The sequence below is a fragment of the Varroa jacobsoni genome, unplaced genomic scaffold (genome assembly GCF_002532875.2).
Source record: "Varroa jacobsoni isolate VJ856 unplaced genomic scaffold, vjacob_1.0 scaffold_696, whole genome shotgun sequence".
In the NCBI taxonomy this organism is placed as follows: Eukaryota; Metazoa; Arthropoda; class Arachnida; order Mesostigmata; family Varroidae; genus Varroa; species Varroa jacobsoni.
Window position 1 is genome coordinate 36,650 of NW_019213598.1, and position 24,251 is coordinate 60,900.

General features: G+C 38.6%; 5 protein-coding genes and 1 non-coding gene across 8 annotated transcripts in view; 4 read left to right on the top strand and 2 right to left on the bottom strand.

Moving 5' to 3' along the window:
* LOC111262740 (ornithine decarboxylase) overlaps nucleotides 1-2,048 on the top strand; it is a 5,843-nt gene extending 3,795 nt beyond the window's left edge. The window contains exon 3 of the mRNA XM_022837225.2: nucleotides 357-2,048. Coding sequence (XP_022692960.1) covers nucleotides 357-1,210 — 854 coding nt within the window. The 3' untranslated portion in view covers nucleotides 1,211-2,048. The remainder of the gene's footprint in view (nucleotides 1-356) is intronic.
* Nucleotides 2,049-5,706: 3,658 nt separating this feature from the next.
* Nucleotides 5,707-7,954, bottom strand: Mdh1 (malate dehydrogenase 1). The gene has a single exon (XM_022837226.2). The coding sequence runs from the start codon at nucleotides 7,467-7,469 to the stop codon at nucleotides 6,468-6,470; it is 1,002 nt and encodes a 333-aa protein (XP_022692961.1). The 5' UTR covers nucleotides 7,470-7,954; the 3' UTR covers nucleotides 5,707-6,467.
* A 1,290-nt stretch (nucleotides 7,955-9,244) lies between these two features.
* TRNAF-GAA (transfer RNA phenylalanine (anticodon GAA)) lies at nucleotides 9,245-9,317 on the top strand. Its single transcript has one exon. It is a non-coding gene; the product is annotated as a tRNA-Phe (tRNA).
* A 3,995-nt stretch (nucleotides 9,318-13,312) lies between these two features.
* On the top strand, nucleotides 13,313-17,683 carry LOC111262743 (uncharacterized). Of its 2 annotated transcripts, XM_086969304.1 has the most exons (3): nucleotides 14,751-14,935; nucleotides 15,634-15,812; nucleotides 16,073-17,683. In XM_086969304.1, the coding sequence occupies exons 1-3, from the start codon at nucleotides 14,900-14,902 to the stop codon at nucleotides 16,209-16,211; spliced, it is 354 nt and encodes a 117-aa protein (XP_086825430.1). In that variant the 5' UTR covers nucleotides 14,751-14,899; the 3' UTR covers nucleotides 16,212-17,683. The 2 variants fall into 2 exon arrangements, 1 of the variants encoding a protein (XP_086825430.1); XR_002681827.2 differs by lacking the exon at nucleotides 14,751-14,935 and adding an exon at nucleotides 13,313-14,445 and having other exon boundaries at nucleotides 15,634-17,683.
* LOC147753159 (small ribosomal subunit protein eS28) lies at nucleotides 17,547-18,455 on the bottom strand. The gene is made up of 2 exons (XM_086969305.1): nucleotides 18,331-18,455; nucleotides 17,547-17,867 (listed from the first exon to the last, which is right to left on the bottom strand). Exons 1-2 carry the CDS (start codon nucleotides 18,352-18,354, stop codon nucleotides 17,697-17,699), a joined length of 195 nt encoding a protein of 64 aa, XP_086825431.1. The 5' UTR covers nucleotides 18,355-18,455; the 3' UTR covers nucleotides 17,547-17,696.
* Nucleotides 18,456-18,586: 131 nt separating this feature from the next.
* Nucleotides 18,587-23,885, top strand: LOC111262742 (trimeric intracellular cation channel type 1B.1). 2 transcript variants are annotated; one of them, XM_022837228.2, is made up of 6 exons: nucleotides 18,587-19,204; nucleotides 21,065-21,221; nucleotides 21,420-21,604; nucleotides 21,968-22,195; nucleotides 22,392-22,639; nucleotides 22,858-23,885. In XM_022837228.2, exons 1-5 carry the CDS (start codon nucleotides 19,171-19,173, stop codon nucleotides 22,547-22,549), a joined length of 762 nt encoding a protein of 253 aa, XP_022692963.1. In that variant the 5' UTR covers nucleotides 18,587-19,170; the 3' UTR covers nucleotides 22,550-22,639; nucleotides 22,858-23,885. The 2 variants fall into 2 exon arrangements, with proteins under 2 accessions (XP_022692963.1, XP_022692962.1); XM_022837227.2 differs by having other exon boundaries at nucleotides 18,587-18,988.
* Nucleotides 23,886-24,251: the final 366 nt, after the last annotated feature.

The following is a 24,251-nucleotide window of genomic DNA, read 5'->3' on the forward strand; positions in this document are numbered from 1 at the left end:
AGATAGATAGATAGATAGATTAGATAGATTAGATAGATTAGATAGATTAGATAGATTAGATAGATTAGATAGATAGATAGATAGATAGATAGATAGATAGATAGATTAGATAGATTAGATAGATTAGATAGATAGATAGATAGATAGATAGATTAGATAGATAGATAGATAGATAGATAGATAGATTAGATAGATAGATAGATAGATAGATAGATAGATAGATAGATTAGATAGATAGATAGATTAGATAGATAGATAGATTAGATAGATAGATTAGATAGATAGATAGATAGATTAGACTTAGGGTTTTTGAAAACGCTAATTTTTACGTTTACTGGGTCTTTATCTATTTGCAGAACTATTAGAGGTGGCCGCCGATCTTGACCTTAACGTCGTGGGTGTGTCTTTCTATGTCGGCTCTGCATATAGCGACGCGGAGTGCTTTTCCAAAGCCATCCTCAACGCCCGCCGTATCTTCGACCAGGCCGAGCTGTACGACTTCCAAATGACTCTCCTCGACCTCGGCGGCGGGTTTCCCGGCAACAGCGGCTCCGAACCACTGTTCGATAATTGTGCACGGGCCATCAATCGTCAGCTGGATGAAAGTTTTCCGGAAGGATGCGGTGTTGAAGTAATCGCTGAACCGGGCCACTTCATGGCGGCCTCCGCCTTCACCCTATATACGACCGTGATCGCTGTGCGTCAAGAACACGACAATCGCTTCATGTACTACCTCAACGACGGGGTTTATGGCAGTTTCAACTGTAAGGTGTTTGACCACAACGATCCGCAGCCGATACCAGTTGGCAAACGGAACACCGGAGTGAGTTACCCTAGTGTGTTGTGGGGCCCAACGTGTGACTCACTTGACAAGGTGCACGAAAACGTGCTGCTGCCAAAATTGGAGATTGGTGATTGGCTCCTGTTCCGCGACATGGGCGCGTACACATGCAGTACCGCTTCAAATTTCAATGGGTTTTCAAAGCCGTCGTTTCATTTCGTTGTCAACACCGCAACTGAGCTCATCCTCAGTGGGAGTATCATCGGTCGGCAGCTACTCAAGGAGCTCGAGGCTAGCCAAGGCCGTCTACAAGAGCTAGTCCTAAAAGTCGGCCAAGACGTCTTCTTGCACGGCGATATCAACCCGTCCGCACTACATAACCAACAGAAGGCTCCGATAAACACTTCGGACACCTATGTCACTCAATAGAACTATTCCAAACAGCCGAAAAGAAAATCTGATTTATAATAAGTATAATAATAGCTGATTGTTCATAGGAACGACTTGATCAGTCGATTGTTTGCCACAGCGCAGGGAAAGTAATTGGTGAAGTCAAAAACTAATCTTATTAAGCATTTTATGCAATCAATGCATTTTTGAAATAATTAAACGGGTTCTGGTGTTGATTGTAACCAAATATCATCCAATCATGCAAAGACTTACCAGTATCTAGAGCGGTGTTGTTCGTAAATAATTTGGGCAGAAATGAAAACGATGCCCTTTGCTCACTGCCTTGACATATACCCATTCGCTTATAATCTTTCTTTTTTTTTTTACCAAGGAACCAATCTATAGTGGTTTGCAATACGAAATGATAAATAAAGTAAAATAAATTCGTAAGAAAAATCAAAGTTGACATTCAGCGATATACATTGTGTAATATAAGGGTGGGTGATTGTCGCCCGAAAATAATGCCAATGATTACTAATTAGTATATACGTAATAGGCGTACGATAAATCTGGCAAGCTTTCCGCAGGTAAACTGGGCACCTGAGTCAGCATTCATAAGTGTTGACTACACAACGGTTATAAAAGGGCATATAGGATTAAAATACATGGACTCAACACGCAAAATGGATGAGGCATGTTACAATGTATATTTGTAACCTATTCTAGAGTTAGATAAAAAAAAAAAGTACTTCAACCAGCGTATAGCTATACGCAGAGTTCAACTATTTCTGCATCTTCAAGCTTAGCTCCAGAAATGATAGACCTGACGAATACCTGTGACGTTAATAAACGAAGAGGGAAGAAATACGAAAAATTACATACATAGATCTGCTACTTGATAAAGATGATTCACAAATTAGGTTTTTTCATTATGTTGTCAGAATTAGCTTGCTGAGGTTTATCTCCCCGCGGCTTGTTCTTCTCAACTAACCCTGTCAAAACATGCATTTACCGTATCAGTGAACTAGAACCAGGAGTCCTGAGTAGTTGTATTAAGCGTTCATAGTAGTACCACTTACTACGATGGTACAAAGGGAGAATGCTAAAAGACGTTGCGTATCAAACCTCATTTTTGCGATAATGAATATTGATAGCTGCGGGTGATAGATTACGCTACCCGATTTTTTCTGAGCCCTATCCAGTCACTACAACTCCTGATCACCCGCACATAAAAGTGTTTTCCTAAAAGTATCTATCTTCCATTTTTATATCAACTTGCAACTAGTTTTGATCAAATAAAGCCGCTTTTTGTGTATTGAAATGTAATGCTGACAAAAAATCCCAGTGTGTCTCCTAATGTCATTGCGCATTAGCATATCCCTTTTCCACAACTATTCGCAGAACTGCTCGGTAGTTCTACGAGTGTGTTCAACTTCATGTCTGTTTTAAGACGTAGCATGCAAAGTGAACGTCATTGCATTTCTTCGATATCCTCATTACGTTGTTTCGATATAAGTTCCTCATAAAACTGAACTTCTATTAGTAATGTTCCTATACTAATATATGCATTTTTATGTTATATGGACCTCTGACGACAGTTTGCAACTGTCAAAACACTGAAGAGAGATGCTGGCGTTGTAAAGTCCGACCATTAACCTTGGTATCCACGTTGGCCCATTGTGCTTACGTTACAGAGGGCTAACCAGTCATAAACAATTGCAGCCCGCATCGAGGATATCGCTTTCAGTCAGTGTAACAATCCCTGTCAAAGTTACGATGTTTCCAACAGTCTCCAGATAATAATTGGATATCGTCTACAAAGCCCAGCCTTGACGTCCTACAATTTAGTTCCTTTGCCGCAAAAAGCTGCAACGTACCAGCGCCAAAAACTTACTAAAAACACACTGTCTAATTTTAACAATAGTAATAGTTGTATATACCCATATAAGTGCATGTAGCTGAGTTTCCTTGATTGGCACCTATGCCACCACTACCAATGTATATAGCAGCACACAGTCTATCTGTATATACGTGTAAAAACTGACAAAACACATGAAAATTATGAAAGCCAGGTCGCGCACAACGAATTCCGATCCGTAAGGATTTAGCCGGTGGTGCGCTTGCGCGCTGATGTTGTCTGAACTTGCCTAGAAAGCAGAATACATTTTAGCCTATATATAAAGTGGGCGCTCAGCAATCGAGAATTCATCATAGGAGCGAATTATTATGTTTTATAAGTATAATAATATATATAATGTCGCCTAGGTTTAACACTCTCATATCACGAGAAACCAGCCAATTACCAGACGCTTTCCTAATATAAACGCCTTGTTTTGCTGCCTCTAAACTCTATTATTGACATCATACATCAAAGCAATTAACATGGAACACGCGCCTTGTGAAAATGTGTTGTAGACAGTAGTATTAAATATGCCACTTTGGTTTTACTTATTATTGTATTTTTCTGACTATGTCTGAGGATGAATTCCAAACTCATTACAAATATGGAGTACCTTCACTTACTTGCAATTGAGTAAAGGTTAATAACAATATTACTTATTTTTTACACTAATAAAAATATGACTAAGTGGTAGCTTCCAACCCACGCAATCGAACTGCCAATATTACTTTTTATGTATCGGTCAGAAAATTTAGAAATTGAAAAAGCTATTGGTGTCTGCTTTATTGGGTGGCTTGCGGAATGGACAGCTTTCACTCACCCATCATACAAACAAATTATTTAGAAAATTTTAATTACAAATATAATACCTTTGAGTATCTCAATTTTAGCCTCGTAATAAGCTAGTATTTACATGTGGGATAGTCATTGGTTGCTAAGAACTCTCTTTCTCAATAACTGGTACACAATTTGTGTATTATATATACACATATTAAAACCCAAGTTTCTCATATATTAGAAATTCTTGTATAATCAAATTTCTATCGTTGGTGGCAACTTATGAAGCTTCCTCGGATTTTCTGTGACCTTTGACCACAGATAATTTCACGCCCTATAGTATTGCACAAAACAATCTACTGATATCATTAGCAAGGAAATTGTTATTATCTGAGAGATTATTTGGTCTCCTCCATTATCGCTAGCCGTTTTAGCCGACAGCCTTTCGCGACCAAGGTCGTTTTACGCTTGCTCATCTTTCAGCCACAGGCGGCTTTTTGGTGCTCCCTGGGTGCACGATTGAGATAATAGGCACTGCCCATTATCTCAATCGTTCACACACACATTTTGATCTCCTGTCAGCGACACGTTATCAGACACGTGGATTTACAATCGTCATTAATTAATATGAACTCTCCGTGGAATCGATCCTTTATTGTAACGCAGCCAGCATCAATTATTTATAATTCTTACTTTACAGAACCTGTAATGTTCCAAAACGGTGAATATTTAAAGCTTGCCGCCATTTAGCGAAAGCCCGTTTCGCACAATTATCTACCTAAGTCACCGTTTAGCGGTTTCCCTCATCCCCCGTATAACAGTCTATATTGCTATCCGGAGCTTACTAGCTCTCCCTTTATCTAGTTGAATCCTTACCCACTTGGGCCGTTTCTGCAACAGCCAGTGGTCGAGGATATCGCTGCTACGCATGGACGACGACTGTGGTAGGCGGGCGTCGGTAAACATCGACAAACTTTGTGACAGCTTGATATAAAACTAAAGTTTGCTTCGTCTACGCTTTCTAGCCGGCCATCTAATCACCCGACGATTGTGCTGCCCTCGGGTATGTCGTATAAACGAGGTTGTTGTAGTGCAGTTAGTCTTCCATCAACTGCTACGCACGACGGGACACTGTTGACAAAGAGAAAAAGCGCCAGATATTCTGGAACCGTCGTAGAACGTTAAATGAGAGTTAGACTGCCTATTCCAACGAGGCTATACAAAGTCAGAGGCGCGATTCTTGTCTGTCGAGCATGCGGTTGCTTCTGGCGCCTAAAGTTTTGCATGTGTTATAAAATTATATTACACCTATCGTACGAACACCTATCGATCGGGCTCCGGGAAATTATCACGGAAAACACCTGTTGTAGTTTGTTGAGTAACCTTAATTTACGTCTCTTCGAAGTTAAGTTTATAAATGATATCAAGTTGTATTGTGCCTCTTTAAATGTTAGGTAAACATATTTTAATAAATTTCTAGAAAACAGTTGCTTAAATGAAATCAGTATAAGGACAGGAGCGATCCAATCATTCAGCGTGACTGCTTATTGTTTCTTTTAGTTCGGCGATGTTCTTTTGGTATTTAAAGACGAAATAACATACTTCCCCTGTCGAATAGCTAACACAAACCACTGAGCTAGGCGGGTGCTATTATCTGGCTCACGTTAATAATTAGATTTCCGGCAAACTCAAGATGGATATAAAATCCAGATAAAGTATAGAGAACAAAGAATACAAAAGAATTTTTTTTTTTTTTAACTAAAAATTACGAACTTAATTTTATTTCTACTCTCATAAAACCTACCCTTTTGAATTGATTCATATCCTTTCACGCTAGCTACAAATAACAACATAACTATTAATAACAGCTTCAACATTCTATTTTATTTTCGTTACAGAACTATCGTCTTTTTGTTGTTCGTGTTGAGGTCGAACGGGGACCCATAATACATTCACTGCAATTTTCTTACACTCATAGTTTTCTCTGTTCATCTACAGCTAAAAATTTATAAACCAAGGAATGGATCAGATGTTTAAACAATAGCCCAATACATGATGACTACCACTAGTCGTGCATGCAGGGAAAAGAAACTGGATCGATCATATCGACGAGGTGAAAAATATCCAGAAAACCAATGATTCTATAGTAGCTAACCCCACGTTAACTGGCCTGAGTGTGCCTTTTAATGAAGTGTTTTTATATTAAGCTATGTTATCACTAATAATTGCGAAAGAAAGTGAAATGCCGAAACCAAGTCGCTTTCTGATCAACTTCTTTAGTCGTGTATATGCCAGAAACGTAGATGCCAAGGAGTCTCGTCTCCGATCAGAAGTTTTTCTCCCTATAAGGCCGTACACATGATATTTCTTGATATAAAGATTATTTTGATAAATTTTAGTCGCGTAGTGTTTCACATTAGAAGGTGATTGTGGCAGCGCAAAATAGTTTTCGACTAAGTAGCCTCAGTTTTACGAAACCAGTTTTGTGCTTCTCGGTGACTAATATATCCGCTTACGTTTTCTGTAACACCCGTTTCTCAGTCGTTAGAAGTCTACAATATTGATTATAATAATGTCGTTAATGAAAGTTTATAGTTTAGCTGTAGACGTTGCCTTGAGTCAATCCTGGCACACCGACAAAGCCTCTTCTCTTTCTTGAAGCAGCTCATCTCCAGTGATTTTGAGTTTCTCTTGGGCGAACGGTGATATAGTCAAACCCTGAACGATCTTCCACTGACGGTCCTTGATCTCGACAGGAAACGAAAAGATGACATCCTTGGCGACCCCATACGAGCCGTCAGAGATAACACCCATTGATACATACTCACCAGGCTTTGTGCCATTCCACCAATCACGCATGTGGTCACAGGCAGCCTTTGCAGCTGACATTGCTGATGACAGCTTCCGAGCTTGAATCACGGCCTGGCCACGTTTTTGCACCGTGGTAATGAAGTCGCCCTGAAGGTATGCATTGTCATTAACAGCTTCTGGCACTCTCTGACAACTGAAGTCATCGCATACAATACCGTTCGACGCATCAGGGAACTGAGTCGACGAATGGTTACCCCATATGATAACATTTTTCACCTGTTCGGCGCCCTTGCTGATTTTCTTTGCGATCTGGGCACATGCACGGTTCTGGTCCAGCCGTGTCATCGCTGTGAAGTTTTCCTTTGGAATAGACGGCGCATACTTGGAGCACATCAACGCGTTGGTATTGGCCGGATTACCGACAACGAGCACCTTGACAGTCTTTTTGGCATGCTGGTCAAGGGCCTGTCCTTGCGTTTTAAATATCTTCACGTTCGCCGACAGCAGATCCTTGCGTTCCATACCCTCCCTGCGGGGCATAGCCCCAACGAGAAAAGCGGCATCGACATCGGTGAATGCTGTTTTAACGCAGTCTGTTGGCACAATGCCTTTCAGTAATGGAAAGGCGCAGTCTTCAAGCTCCATAACGAGTCCACCGAGCGCAGTAACCATTGGCGTTATATCGAGCAAGTGCACAACAACTGGTGTATTCGGCCCGAAGACATCGCCACGGCAGATCATTTGGACGAGTGAATAGCCGATTTGACCGGCAGCCCCGGTGACGACAACTTTCACAGCAGTTTGGGCCATTGTTTCCGGATAATGGTAAAATCGCGGGAAGATTCACACTCAATGCACCCGCAAACACGATGTAAAGCTACTGCACACGGTTAGCACACACGATGTCAGACAAGGGTTTTGCTTGAATAACCGAGATTGGCACATGCGGCCACGATAAAACACGGCGACCGCCAAGGGCTGTCAACAAGTGAGCATCAAGGTGAGATTTGTTATCATATGATAAGAGACGCCGGAGCATAAATTAGCGGAAAGGGCCTTCTAGTAGTAGGCACAGATCAGTGATGAGAAGCTAAAAGCGCGCGCTTTTCAACTGTACCACGCACCACAGCTATAACTCATGAAAAGTGTTGCCCTTATAGAAAATCCACCGGGGCGGTGTCGACGAGGCATTCGGTGCGGTCTGAGCGGTGCAGACAAATGGTCGCGAACTATATTTCATTCAACATTTCATTGACTTAATCTCTGTAACAGTGCTTCTCCTCGGGCACAAATAATTACGTACGATAGAAGTGCACATTAAAATGGCCGGTCGATCTAGAAAAGAAGCAACGAATTGTTATTTTTAATAAATAATAATTAAACATTCAATGATTAATCTTAGTTTTTGTTCTGAAGTACACTTTTTCCGTTATTTGGAAAAGCACATCCAAGACGAGAATGACATTTTTGTCAGATTCTCTAGCAGTGCAAATTATTGCGAAGTTTTTTTGGCCTTCAAAGAAGCTTGTAACTCTTTGTGTTGAGGAAAAAACTTTCCAACGAACTTCGCACGAAAAAGTCTTTAACAAACATTGAACACAGATTTCAAAATGTTTTTGACACGTAGTTTTTTTGTCCACTATGATATAAAGAAACAAATAAGTGATTTTTAGGTGTGTGATCTTGATTAGCCGAAAACTTGCTCAGGAAAAATAACTTTCATTTCGCATTTTTTTTATGAGGTCGCAGTTAGTCGCATTAATGATTAAATACAAAGTGTTAATTCATTTCGCAGTTGCATGTGCGAAAATGCTTTCGGTTGACACTACACCGCTACGACCGATGGCATTCTTATAAAAAGAAACCGCTATTCGAGAACAGAATTTAAAATACACATTATTATTCTTTAGGAAGGAATTAAATAATAAAACAAAGTATAAAATTACGTGTAAACAAAAAAGCTCCAGTGTTGATTTGAGAACCAATTGACTTAAATTTACTTGCAAAACCAACATCTAAAATATAATAGCCCGTGTTATTTGTAGCAATATTGTCGTACTTCTCGCTTGTTGCATAAAATAAGCCCATCTAAATTGAATTTGTATAAAATCGCGTAGACTTCTTCGTTAAGGGGCGGTTCAGATAAACTCGATAAGTCATATAACTCACTAACGTAGCTATTAATAAGTTTACATAGTTACTCCGAGACTTCTATTCGAGAATACAATGGCCACAATGTGGGCTAAACAAGAGGATTTTAGGTTCTCTTTTATTAAATTACATTTGTTGCGGAACATATGCCGTAGATTGTTTTAGATCTACACAAAAATAAAAAATCTAAAATATGAACTTTGATTTTAATTCCCAGTAACTTTTTGTTTAGTCTTTAATCCTCATCAACGTACCCACTATTCTTGGCTAATGAATAGTAACTTTTGCAATCACTGTTTCTACTGAGAGACTGTAACAGTACTCTTATCAGATCATTTAGCTTAGATGTTGCTGTTATTAACTCATCCGTGCAACCACCATATCTACAACAATTTTTTTCTTTGAGGAAGACTAGGAGGGTACCGCAGAACACGGCCGAAATAGCTCAGTTGGGAGAGCGTTAGACTGAAGATCTAAAGGTCCCTGGTTCGATCCCGGGTTTCGGCAGATCATTTTGAAAAAAGAAATTGATTCATCTCAGCAGCTATTAGCAACGTGAGAATTTGCAAGCAATCGTCGACCACTATTCTACTCGGCACTTGTCGCTGCCTGTTAATTTTACATCGAACTCGCGCGTGTGACAGAAACTCTGACTTTGTTCCTTAACATGAAACTTACGTTACTTAATCATATATTTTGTGAAGAATGTATAGCTCGATGGTATACCAGTCATTTCATACGATACTTTATCGAATTTCTAACTCAGTACTTGCCGTGTGATCCGTCAATCTACCCATTAAGGATAATATTCACAGCCGTTACCAAGCGGTCTCTCAAGTCGCACACTGCAAATTTCATATAGCTTAAAGCAACATCGCGTGTTAGCGGTTTCATTTTTCTGAATATTCAAAGCATTGGCTATCAAATATCGGTTCAAATACCGCTGGCTTTTAATTTAGGAAGTTGAACCCTACTTCTGCTTGTTTCAAAAATATCTTCATTTTTTGTTAACATTCATTTCGTCTTTCTTGACTACACTTTGTTATTGTCAAACTACAATTTATAATTTCTAGGAATGAAAACTGAAGCTTTGCCTACTTATGCAAAAACTTAAAAGAAGGAATTTTTATTCGCTGGGACGTTCTTAGCTATTTTCAATTGTTTTATACTTTTACTAAAACAGAACTAAACTTATACTTTGCAATGAATAAATTAAATAATAGTTTAAAGACTTCTCCTTAAGATCTGCAGATGAGTAAATAAAGGTATATTTTTCTAGGAAGTTTAAGTCTTGTAACGTTGACTGCGCACGATTGGGTCCAACAAAATTAGTTCAAACAGCTGAGCATAGCAATGCAAATGACTTGAAATATATAATTATAGAATAAATTAAACATAAAAATTAGCCACATATTTACAGTGTACGTACAGTACGAGCACTATTCTAACTGGAGTTTAATTAGCCATGCTGAGCATCTTTACACAACGCCTCATTCAGCTTATATAACATACATACAAAATTTCAGAACAATAAAGTGCAATACGGCATTTTATTTGCTATTTTATAGCTTTCTGATAGGTGTATATAAGCTTTAAATATTCAATCGCCAAATCCAAATCCAATCAAAGAGTTAACCTATTCGTGCTTCTAGTCTGCAATTTCTTGCATAGATTTCCTTTTAGTAGCACAGTCCTTAGTAGCCGACGAGTAACAAGCCATACCGAAACAAATACACTTATCCCCAATAAAATTCGTTTTAAAGCTAAATACCAAGTGGTTTTGTTAATAAAGTATGTACTATTAAATGCAACAAGGCTTAATTCTGTCAGCGAGTGGCCCCTTATCTATCTCTTCAATGCCCGCATAAGTTTGCTGAAAGTATGGAAGCTTCCTGCAGAATGGTCATGTATATTCATTTCTGTTCTACCAGTACACTCTAGGCAATTTTTTTACCCACAATTCCGATTCTGATAACTCATAATTATCATCGCAGTTTTGCAATCCATAATGTGGTAGCGGCTTTTCGTGGCCCTCGTTTGAAGCCGCTCGTCTAGCTAATTTCACAAATTAGTCCGATCATGTGTGATCTTTCGGACAAACTTAAATGACACCTAACTAGGAAGACCTAGTAAACCTTGCCTAGATATCGATCATCATAAAAAATAATTTTAGACTTGTTTCGGTTAGGCCTACACCAAAACTGTGCAGAACTAACGGTACTTGATCCGAAGAATCAGTTTTTCCCTGATTCGTACATAGTTGAGCTTATGATTACTTTGTACTGATGGATGTTTCTAGATAAGAAAGGAAGACCTATCGCTGAAGGCTGCCTTTGTATCAGCTAATTTAAGAAAATAAATAGAAATCCAAAGCCACACATAAACATCTGTACAGCACAACGCGTGTCCATCGTATTCGTATGTTTATTGTTGTGATTTGTATATATGTGGCGTCTACGTGATACGAACACATTAGATCCGCCTGCAATTAAGTTGATAAAGGAATACCTTGTTATGAAGCCAAAATAGCATATCTCAACATGGAATCATGGTTTGAAATATAATCTGGAAGCATTATGTCAGGCTTTTGTTCGTCGAATGGAATCTTTGCCGCAAATATGCTAAGTGTTCTTTTTTTGGCTCCTCACTGCTAATTCAAATTAGCCCGCTAAGTTTTCCCGCTAAAGGTGACCCTAAGTTTTCTATACGAATTTGATTATTATTGCTATCTATATCCCGACTCTCTATATATATTGCGTATATCGAGAAGATCGTGTTTTGATCCTCGTGGCACCGCTCGCATCGTGCCCGGAATAATATATATTTATAGAGAAACACGTAAAGTAAAAAAACGCGTAACAAATGCGTATAAATAATCACAGCATTCTCTAAAATGATACGTTTTACCTAATCGTATACATCTGCATGGCGTTTCCATATCCACTATAAACATACGTCTCCTCGTTTAAAGGATGCGCAGCTACAAAAATAAAAAAACCGTAGTTTTTTCAACCGAATGAGATCGCAATTGGAATCTATGTCAGTGATCACTAAATAATCCCTATTTTCATAATTGTCTAGCACGCTGCTATGGTAAAAACGAAGGGGTTAGGAGCAGGGACAATTTCGTCTATCAAATTTGGATAAGATGTATGCTTATTGTATTTTAAACATACTGTTCAAATATAAGTTAAGCAACATTTGCAAAGAAGACGTTGCACCTGAGCCCGAAACGGGGTACGTCCGTGGAACACAGCATTTTACCCAAATCTAAGTCTGAAACAGTCAGACAATTAAAAATATTCGTAAGCATTGTTATTATTATTATTAGCCTTAAAGCTGAACTTTATGCTGAACTTATGACCTGTTTGTCGCGCTACAGACTTTGACTAAAGAATAAAGCATAAGCAAAGGAACAAATTATGTTAGGAATATAACTATTTGCTCTTTCACGCTCGATTAGTGCCGAACCGACCGAATAATCGACGACATCTATAATGGGCTTTTATACTTTTATATATAAGTTTAGTAAAAATCTTAGGAACAACCGGATAACGTTATTTATATCGTTATATTCAATTAACTACAAACAAAAAGTATACGTTTTAATTAAAATTCCTAAATCTAAACTAAAAGTGCGTGCTTTCAAAAAATGATATGATGTAGAATAAAATTGAACATGACTAAATGTACTTCAATGGACACTGCACTCGTACCTCTAGAAGACGGTTAGGCCTGTTTGGTAAGCCATATAAAGGAGCAAAGAGACCCTTACGTACTAGAGTTTGTTAGAATGTAGGTAACAACAGTGTAAAATGCAATATTCAACACGCTACCTGTACGGATGAATGAATTGTGCCAGCTATCGTTACAAGTATTTATCCTCAAATTCTGCCCTTAATTTACTAGCTCACTCGTCTCCGTGGTAACCACCAATTTCCCCGGAGACTTTCTCAGGTCTTTTTTTTTTCAATTTTTACCATCTTCCTAATTTATTAAATGCACCGCATTTTTTCGTTATGCTCTTTTGACTTAATTGAATCTATGATGTTATTAATGGTATCATTGACTAATTAATTTATTCTGCATGTTATTTCGGGACCGTACCAATACATGTTCAGGTTTTAGGGCATTAACATCATCATGAGGGAATACGGGACACAACTACTCCTAGTTAGACTTTACACATATAGCCACTTCGGACATTTTTGCACATTTATTCTCTGCTGGCAAATTCATGATTTAAAGAAAGAGCAGCGAATAACAGTGCTTGACTTTTCTGCTTCAAGCATCCCATCGGTTCATTTATATGTGTTCCGACGTGTCACAATGGTAATATATTATAAATCTATATACTGTGATAATCGTGCTAACTGATCCCGATTCAACAATAAAGGCGCAAAGGCACGACACGTTCAATGCAGCGCTCAATACTACTTAGAGTTCTACTGAGCCCGTGGCTCGCATCGAGTCCGTTTGAAGACAGTTTTTTTTTCCAATCTCAGGCAATATCACGGTGCATCAAGCCGTTTACCTCTTTGATTCATTTCAAGTTGTAAAAACATATCTAGAAAATATACTTACGCGAACAATATGATTTTATAGAAATATCTTTCCAGTTCACCTGTTGGCCTTTATTCAAATGTAAACAAAAATGCTACAATTAATTATTTTAAGTACATTCCCAATGACTTTTCTTTAAAGAGTCTTAAATTTTCGAATTTCCTAGAACTCATTTCACTCTTGCCACTTTATCCATTGACAGCGACAACATTTTTAGGAACTATATTTAGGATTTTTATTAAATAGCATAGTTCCAGAATCTGCTTTCTGCAATAATTGCCTTATTTAGTGGCTATTTAACAGGTTAATGTGTCGATATGCTTTCTGATTATTCATGGAAAGAGCTATTGACTTTAGTCAGGATAATATTTTGATGACCATTCATCGAGATAATCACGGCCAGACATTAACTAGGCATAACGAGAGAGGTAATTTAGGTCTAAAATTACCATTTTTTATTAATATCTCTGTTTGAATAAAATGCGTAAATTTGGGATTGCTTTCCCTAGAAAACCGTATTATAACGATAGAACTTGGCAAAAGTGTTAATACAGCTTTTATCTCTGCCTAATAAAGGGTTGATCATAGGTGGTTTAAAGGTATCATTAATTCTTAGTATAAAGCATGACGATGGTTCAAAATGACGCTGAACGTATTTATAGGGCTACACTATTTAAGTAGTGGACGACGTAGGGAAATGGCTAAATGTTCATCTCTCTTTATATCCTCATTACGAAGAATCCATTGGTATGGCGCTGTTTTACACCTGGTCGACTATCCGCTGCTTATAACGCGCTACGCCATTTATTCTCAAGCTTAGTCACTGGAATGCGTTTCTTAGCTCCTTTTGCAACAAAGATAACAGACACGTGTCATTCAACACATGTGCTGGTTTTTTCATGTAACAGGGAACTCCAATTTCCCCCAATACAGACAAAAAACATTCCCGATAGCTTTCTTGCATGATGGCCGCAGCCCTTGCTTATAACGCCAAAGTTTGCCGTCCGTACGCACCGATTGGATTATCTTCGCCACGCATTTCGGAACCGTAACAGCATATGAGACGGAAAAGGTGAATGTATAAGTTAACCTTTCTAACACCTCTTTGTCAAAGCCGGAGCTGGAACAAAATAGTTTGTTTGGCACTTCGGCTTAAAACGAAATCGGTGCTTATGCGTAGGTAATCAAAGAGTACTGTTAGATTGTGTTAGCAGGAGTACCAATATTGATTCCGGGAGTGGAAACGTAAACAGAATCATTTATGTAATAGATTTTTGTTACTAGAGTCTCAGCCCCGCCGCAATCATATATTGATGATAACAAAAACTCTGCTGCTATTTGGTGGAGTCGAAATGTCTGTTTGCGCACTGCCGATGATTTATTGGTTCATCGGTTTCGGCAATCTTCAGCGCGATATGAAATTCAAGTAAAAATGGTTTCATTTAAAACGAGTACATGTACCGTCCTTCGAGCATCAGGACATGAATTAGCAAGCCAGGAATAAGTATTCTAGAAGATACGTATCAATGACTTTTTTGGAAAATTGCACGGGCCTACCTTTAGTGCGTGTCCGGGTTGTTTGGTTTAATCACCTTTTGTAATCACAATGCTTGCTTTGATTGATAGTTTTTGACATTTTACATGTAGCTTACTAAATTTGTCAAGTGTTCTTTATACGTCGCTATTTGTGTCCGACTTTACTTGCATATATTTGTTTCCATGCGAGCTTGACAGTCGATAATGCTCCTCTAATTTACGACGAAACGTGCACTATGCATATAGATGAATTGAATAATAATTTTGAAGAAATTAACTGTATGTTAGTAATACTTAAACTGTTTTTCTAAACGTTAATTCAAACAAACGCTGGTAAAATTTTAGTCCGCGACAGGAACCTTTTGAGGTTACCCTGTTAGCCCACGCTATTTAATAACGACAGAGCTTTGATTTGTTTGATGGGGCCACGCTTAATCATTCTTAGATGACCAACCGCGCTCCAGCTCATTTAAACTGGACAGCGATATCGCAATTGATTATTATTCTCCTAGCAGAAAAATGCCACGTTACAAATTTAATAAACACTACTCTTATTCCATTACATTACATTACATGGATTACATTCCAGTTTCTACGAAAAAGAATGTGTAAGTCCTTGGAAATATTCGACAAGATTATAGTCTGATATTTCACAACACGTTGTTTTTCTCGTCAATCAATTTCTCATCAATTTATTTCGATGATTTTGACTCTTGTATTACAGGATGGCTCGAGCGGCGATTCATGGAATCAGCACCTGTATATGAAACGTTGCTGTTATATCGGTTTTAGTAAAGTATTACTACACTGTTCAGCACGCAGCGTTACTACAATTAGAGGAACGAAGATGATTTGCTTAGTGAGAGGGACCCTCAAAGTGAGCGATACGTCAGACTCAGAATGGTTAGTCGTTAAAGCAGCAGCTAAATACTACATCGCGACTATCAGACTGGAAAGCCTTATCTCCAACGTTATCCCGATTAGAGGGCGCGTCCATTTGCGATGCTTTGTATCATTGGTATTTTTGACTGTCGCATTTTGGATTGCTTCGTACGTTTATCCTAGTTGGAATCTTTGGTGCGCCCTTGGTGGCGAGCATTATTCGGAGCAAGACCCTCATATGCATAATGAACTTGTTTTTTTGTTTATGTCATCATATGTAGGGGAAGACTGCCTCAACTCTTTGGAGTATCTTGTCCAGACAAAGAGGAGACCACGATTCTTCTATTTGAAATACCAGCATCTTGGTCGTGCCTTGGGGCAATATCGTTTGGGCTTGAACTCTGCAAGATGTCAAGGTGATATCAGTACTGTTACCACCTCTATCTTTCATCGATGTGTGCTGGACCGCTGATAAATTGCCAGGGCATTCTAAAATAGTTCTGTAGTTAGTTTTTATGGCCGTCTTGAGGCTGTTTATATGGTTTTTCATTATTGAATTTACGGATCGTACCCTCCTAATCTCGTTCATTGCATTCAGCCATTGCACTTGCGTTCTAGCATAACTGCACCTGACTACTTCGGTTCAACTGTCACATTGATGGCGCGATTTTACGTGAAGTACCTATTCATCTATAGAGCAGGCGTGGAGTCCGTGCGCCTCGAAGGCATCTCACTATCTAAACCGCTCCGATGTGCCTTTCGAATCGCGTCTGGTGCTTACGTATGGCATAGCTTTGACCGAGGTTTATATTTGTGGGTCATTGCGTTGAGGCAATCAATTGCTCACGTCGAGTGTATGCTTGATCTTCGCCTGTTTTTGACACGGGTTCTCAGTGCTCATTTTAATCTAGGCTTCGACGAATTACCTACTGGTAACCATTGAACGAATTTTTTCCCGATATCTTAACCCAACACTACGGATAATCGCGCAGGTTCCCTCGCATTGGTTCGCAGTCTTCAGTAACATGTTTCACTTCGGTGATAAAGGTGTAGCATATGACTTTCTCGAAAGCCTACTCAGCTCGTCATTGATAAAATTCGCTGCCTCTGCGATATCACTGTGGTTGCGTTGTAAGCTAGGAATTTGAAGAGAAAGACAGATACATGTACGTCCAAAGTAGAGCAAATCGACATTCTAAGTACTCAGGGAAATCGACTTTGCTATAACATAAAAGTCTAGCGCGAAAAAATAACGAAATAAATACATTGGCTAGATACTTTAACGGGCAATACAAAAAAAAAACATTTACTCATCACTGAAAATAAATGAGTAGGCTATTTGATTTTGAGTCAAGGATTCTCGATTACAGTCTCAATACTAGATATAGTACTATCGCAGTATCTTGTGTAAAATGTGAGCTCTGAATTCCCTTAAAACCAATCAGAAATATGTTTGAGATTGAAGTCGATAAATTATTACAGCATAATATGAAAATTTATATTGAAAAATTTATATAAAAAATAATACGTGCATTGGTTCAATGTAAATTTAATTACTTATCACCGATTTTAATTTTTATTTAGTTTCATTTTTAAAAACATTTTTTATTCAATGTGTTAGACAACGTTCTTCAAATTCGATACGTTGCATAAATCTATATTAGTAGTGTTCGATTATCTTCACAGAAAAACAACCCACTACCGATTCCCTTATGGTATTTACATTATGGTTAACTAATTCGTAAAAAAAAACTATTATATCGACACAAGACTGTACTCGTCTTTATTATTGACATCCTAGCCTTCAGTTATTTCCTTGATCTCCTGCCACTATTTCCGTGCGTAGTCCTCTTTACGGAGAACGCTCCAACACGACCGACAGCCCATTTCAGTGACAGAACCATTTTACCGAAGTCTTCTTGCTTCACGCTCAGATTCGAGCAGTGTTAGGATGTCATTCTCACGAACCGGGCCCTTGACGTTACGAATAATCGAACGATTGGATTCATCGATAAACTCGACGCGGACCTGAGTACACTGGCCTTGCGAGCCGGTACGGCCCAACAGCTTGGTAACCTATCAAAGTCACACATATATCACAAACTTATTAAGTTAATATTTACATGAAATGGTCGACGTGCGTTATTGTAGATGGTCTACTGCCATTCTCGACGCGCTACAGCTATCACAGCAGCGTATACAGATGCTATTTACTTATAGCGTTCGACTCTTTAATGCTAGATAACATTTTTCTGACTAGAGCATTCGATGTACAACACACTTGCAGTTCACACCCAGTAAGTTCAATAGGTGCTTGTTCAGCTATTCTTCTGTCCTCGTTTCGCTGCTAGCAACAGTAGTGAAGCAGCAGTAAACATCAATCAACCGGTAAACCCGGCTATTTCTTTCAACACTAACTCACTCGTTTCTCGTCAAATATTCGCTGTTCCAGACTTGTCTATTATATAAGATTTTTACGCCCTTAATTACAATCCATCCCACTCAATTTACAATGACATTATATCGAAAATTTACTTACACGTGCAAGCGTAGTCTTATCCATCTCGCCAATGGAACCAAAAAGACATAAGATTTCCCAAAACCGAAACTACTCGCTTTTAGGAAGGCCCGCCACCAGGAACATTGGCAGACTCGACTCTGAACACGTTTTTTCGATATTTCAAAAAAACAGATTTACATTACCTTGCGATTTAGTTATACATAGCTGTATGCCAAAGCACAAGATCGAATTCACATAAACTTATTGCGGTACAAAACAAACGTGGAACGACAATTTTTTTGGTAATTAGGGGTTCGGAGCCGCGGCGCCGAATTTAAAATGCTCCGTCTGGAGCATTCGAATGTTTCATCAGCAAAGCAAATCGCGGCTCACCTGCATATGTAATAAACGAGTCGTGCGGAACTCATCAATGGCGCGGAGTTGGGTCTGCGAGCTGCTGCCAGTTTGACTAACATACCCAACGCTCAGTAGTAGGGAAGGTATCGTTCGACAACTGTTGTGGTGCCAAAGCTAGGCCCAGACAAGGCCGTCGAGCGAACAGCAAATTAAGTCAACATGGATCCAGAAACGTTTCTTGAAATTGCTAACCATGTTAGCAAACTCAAGATGTACCCATACTTCGAGTTAGCGCATTGCATCGTTACCCTGCTATATCTTCGTGAAGATCTAGGAACCGGTATGTGAACCAGTGACTCAGGTTCATAGGACGATGCAATGCAATATTTCGATAAGAAAGAAGAAAACTATGTGCGCGTTTGTCCTTCAGCTGTTCCACTGATTCGTAGTTTGCAGCTTTGTATTTATGTGACGCCCACATATAAGTGTGTCTGTGTGCGCAAAACGGCGATAGAGGACTGAATGGCACGCTCTAATCACAATCAGCTAACGAAAGGTTAATGGCTACCGCTGTTTAGTGCCTTTTTCAAATGATCATGCTTCCAAAAGCGGAAGCTATTATTCGCACAATATATAAACGGGCTTATATGATTTAGCTACTGGTAAGCTCTTCACGACGATACGTAATGTCCTGAACGTTCACCAGACGCTTTTGGAAAACACTGATGCTACCCGCACTAACTGACCCTGGCAGCGTAGCATTCCTATACAGGGCCGCAATGTCCGGTGCCAACAAAACTTGTACCATTAAGGCGCTTTTTAGCCGAGGTCGTTAGTGGAAACAGTACATGGTATGCTACTGACGACCGGAACATGTAATACAAATTTTAGTCCTCGGTCAGTGAGCTACATTATTCAAGTTGAATGGATGCAACGCGTGGACCTGTGTTAAATACCCGTTTTCTTTTTTGTAAATGAAAAAGTATAGATCGTACGAAAATCACGCTTGTGAGTGGTCTCAACTTACTACAAATTATCCCTTGACTCACAACAAATTGCACCATGTAAATATGAATGCTATCATTATAAATAAGGGCTCTAAAATAAATTTTAAAAAAATTCGTGAGATATAATTTAGTTACTATTTCCAAAAACAAGCGCACTTTTGTTGCATCTATTCATTGGCTCTAAAATAAAAGGTAAGAATAGGCCCGGTCAAAAGTGATGCTTTTGGTTCTAAAAATGTTATTCGATAAGAATTTACAGAAGTACCTGCAAAATAGAATATTTTTCTAGCACCGGTCTCCGGTTGTCGTGTCCTCTCTTGAACAAAAAAAAAAACTTGTTATTAATTTCGGTGGTAAATCCATGCGTACATTGCAGTACTACATACTAACAAACTAACGTTAATTGCATCAATAAAACTATCTGCAAAGCATGAATATGCAACGTAGGCAACAATAAATAGAGGACTCGCCTAGCTCCTTCTATCCAAATCGCACTGCTGATAGAATAGTAACTCAGAACTTAGTTGTTTAAAGTGCATTCAATCTGCTATAATGACAAACATAAGTAAAAAGCCAAACATAGAGCTTAACGTTGTTATGCTATTTTGCTACTGTGCAATAATGATTCGAATAGCAAAACTTAGTAATTTTAGGGTTTAGTAGTAATGATAAAAATGTATCTAAGCAATAATAATGAAGGCTATGGGGATGCATAAACCGTAAGCAGAGCCATCAATATGACAAACCGAAACTTGCTTTGATCTATATATATAGTTACCTAGAATAGGAAAATCAGAATAAGACCACTATTTTTAAAGCTAATTTTCATATACGCTTGCCTATGTTCAGTTATGTTTTACCTATGATCAGCCGTCTGCTAAATCCTATTTCGGCGTGATTTCAATTACCGCACAGAAAGCTATTCCAATTAATTTTTTTAAAGATTTCATTATTAAACTAACTCGTTGAACAGCTCTACGAACGATGTCATAATCAAATTATGTAAGGGATAAAGTGCACTAGTAAGAATCAGTCAGTTACCATTTCAAATTTTCAAAGGAAAATTGGAAACAACTCATATAGGAAGCACTATTGCCCCCAATTATTTAGTTATGCAGAAGTAGCTGAATTCCTATATAAGCAATATTTCAGATAACAGGTTTTTGAGTGCAAGAATGCAACATCCCAGAAGATAAGTCAGTATCATTTCTACCTTAAATAGATGTCGTATTCAACGCTCGTCTTACCCAGCAGGCCATGAAAAGTCCAGGAGTCTAGGATGAGTTAATTCAACGACTGTATCAGATTGCTTAATACAAAGCATATCAATGGATTATGCAGAGCACAATCGTCGGCGTTTGTGCATCAATTTTTTTAATCTCTTTGCTTCATTTCATGGGGTTTTCCAGGATCGCAACTATTCTCTCGTAAACACCCACTATCCTGCTGGGTGAGCTCTATGTTCTCAATCTATGCAGGAGGGATCTTTGCTGCCCTATTGCTCGGAGAGCCCGTTCTCGCAGTCCTCAAAAGCAACCAGAGCCTTATTCTTGCTACTGCCTGCTGGTAGGTGCCCTACCCCGTGAAAACATTTATCGGATCTTTATTTAACTATAATTTCTAGACATATGATAAAAGCTAAAATTGTTGTAATTAATAACTGATATTATTTTTCAATCGGGACGCTCTATTATCTGTTCTATGATCCGCACAATCTATATCTTGTCTTTGCTTACCTGGTAGACTTCTTCGTTTTTCTACCAGGTACTTAATTTTCTATTCGCCATTTGACATCGTGTATAAGTTCTGCAAGATCCTGCCGATCAAACTGGCTATCGCATTAGCAAAGGAAGTTACTAGGGCAAAGAAAGTTCATGATGGAGTGCATCACGCCGCAAAAATTTATCCTAGTGCGTACATTATCATGGTCATCATTGGCGTTGTTAAAGGTATGATCACAACATCCGCATCGGTGGAAACACCAAAGTAACTGTATTGAACCCTTACGCAATAGTCCCGTAAACATTGTTATTGTGCAATCAGAGCTATTGCCTGTGAGAACTTCCTATCGTGTGAAAGCAACGGAGACCGAGAATTCACAATTCCACAAGTGACTGGATTGTAGAAAGAAAATGACTAAAATTTACCGTTCTGACACTATCTAGACTATCATCATTGGACCGTTTAGTTGCGAGTGTCTACTGATGCTCGAGGCATGTTTAAAAGTACCCAGCTTGCCAAACTTGTCTATACGGTTCTAGTGAATTTTGTTGACAGCGTGTTGATATTTGCGCGCTCGAATTTGCGAACAGGTAACGGAACCTCGTTTCTGAAGGTGTTCGAACGGCTTCTTCGTGGCTTCTGGACGCCTCAAGCTATGGAAATCATGCAGCCATCATTTGCAACAAAAGCATGTGTCATCGCTTCTCTTGTCTTTGTCGTTGACAAGAAGACGGATCTTATCTCGGCGCCGCATTCGCTTGTGTACTTCGGCGTCGTCGTGTTCTTTGTCTATTTTAAGCTTTCCTCGGTCGTCCTAGGTAAGCGCAATCAGTGTCTCAATCAAGCTGTTATTGTTCGTTAGATCTTTTCTTGACCCATTACTACATTTGTGTTCCCGAAAGTCGATGAATATAACTTGAAAGCATTGTTTCGATATTCTAAGTAGCTGATTTGGCTAGCAAGTAATCCTCTCGTAAATTAGCGCGTTTTTCATGAGTTCGTTTTTGTTCAAAGGTTTGCACGATCCGTTCATTCCGTTCGAGAATCTTGCTTGTGCCATATTCTTCGGTGGAATCTGGGACGCAATTTCAAGGGCAATCAACAAGGGAGGAGATGCCGCCGGGAGTGGGCTTAAAGACAACAAAGATACAGCCGCCAAAAAGAAAGAGTAGAGATAATTTCGTGGCCATCAACTGTGAAACACCTTGTCTGATTACAGTGTGTTGGAGAGTCTTACGATGTTAAGTACCATTAATAGAAAGGTACGTGGAAAGTAACATTCATATAAAGAAATGCGTCTCCAAAAGATAATGATGATCGCCATCACAGAGATATAGGTTTTTAGCAAAGACGCATCGTTTGAATACTTCTTATAACTAAACAGATATTGTATAAATCTAGTCTAGATCGCGACAGCTACTATCGGAAGGGGAGTTTATGTAAGGGCGCAATGCTAATAACAATGCACGATCTATTTCAGGTCACCACTGCCTCTTGCAATCACGCTATCGGATACAGGATATGAAGGTTTTTCAGCGTCGGAAGAGCTTGTTTGTCATCGTTCTCGGAGTCATCCGAGAACCATGAACTATCTTTACCGATGCGCTTCTTTTTTATCCCTTCACACCTCTGAGTAACCACAGAAAAGTTTTCATCCAATGCAACATTCGAGTTCACAGCATGAACATGTCCTGTCCACCGCCCTCTTTTTCTTAATAATATTGACTTGCATTTAGCCATTTAGCTATATATATATATATATATATTCCTTTTTTAAACGAGAGTGAAATGACTGCAATTTTTTCCCAAATATAGTCACAAATATATAGTTCATATATCGTAGTGCTATATAAACACACGGCTAGATATTTTAGAACAAAAATGTCAAGACATGCGGGAAGAAAGCTGCAGGACCGCTTTGTCATTGTTTATTGTTGTAGAGGCTATTACGTAACTATTTATACTTGCATCAAGTGACGAATCAAAAAAAATTCTGGAATACAATGGGGCAGCTGTAACTTGTGAGAAAGGCTTTTATTTAGTCAGACGACGGGGTCTTCACACGGAAGTGTGGTGCAATTTTTGTGTGCTCATGTTTTTGTTTTTGTTATTTTATTTTCGCTATTAACGTGGACGCGATCTAAGCACTTCCAAGTGAAAAGTGATCGGTGTGTTGCTGAGGAAACCATTTAATTATTGCCGTAACTGTACCATTTCAATATGATTACATTTCCGTTGTTAATGTATGAATAAAGCTTTCCCATCAACATGCTTTACAATCTTACACAATTTCACACAGGACGTCGCCAAGACGATCAGACCGTTGCACTATCTGTGTTTTGCCCCCATGATTTGCTCACTTACGTCGTACGTCGGACTGAAAGGGTTCTGATGTATAAAAATTATAAACTTTATTGGCTATTATTTATTAAACAGAAATAACATTTTGATTACATACATTACGAAAAACAATAAAATGCAAAATAATAATAAAATGCAAAATACAAATGAGAGAGCGTGTTCATTTAGCTTTATTTGTTATGCATAGTACCCTTAGCATTATAATTACGGCTGTTGAATAAAATACTCAAGTCATTTTCTAAAAAACAATTATTTTTTGTTTCTTTTTTTCTGTATAAATGTAAAAAAAACTGTGTTTCGAAAATATGCACTGCTAAGAACTATGGGGTAACTAAAATTAAAAATTATCACAAAGGTCAGGTACGACATATTGAATGTCGATATCGATAGTCAAAGCAAGGAAACTATTGGCACAGCAGAATGCACGTAATACTGTGATGCTTAATGGTTCAATCAACGTGATCCACTGTATCATAAGAGCAACGTTAGTATAGTAAAAGACATTTAACGTTA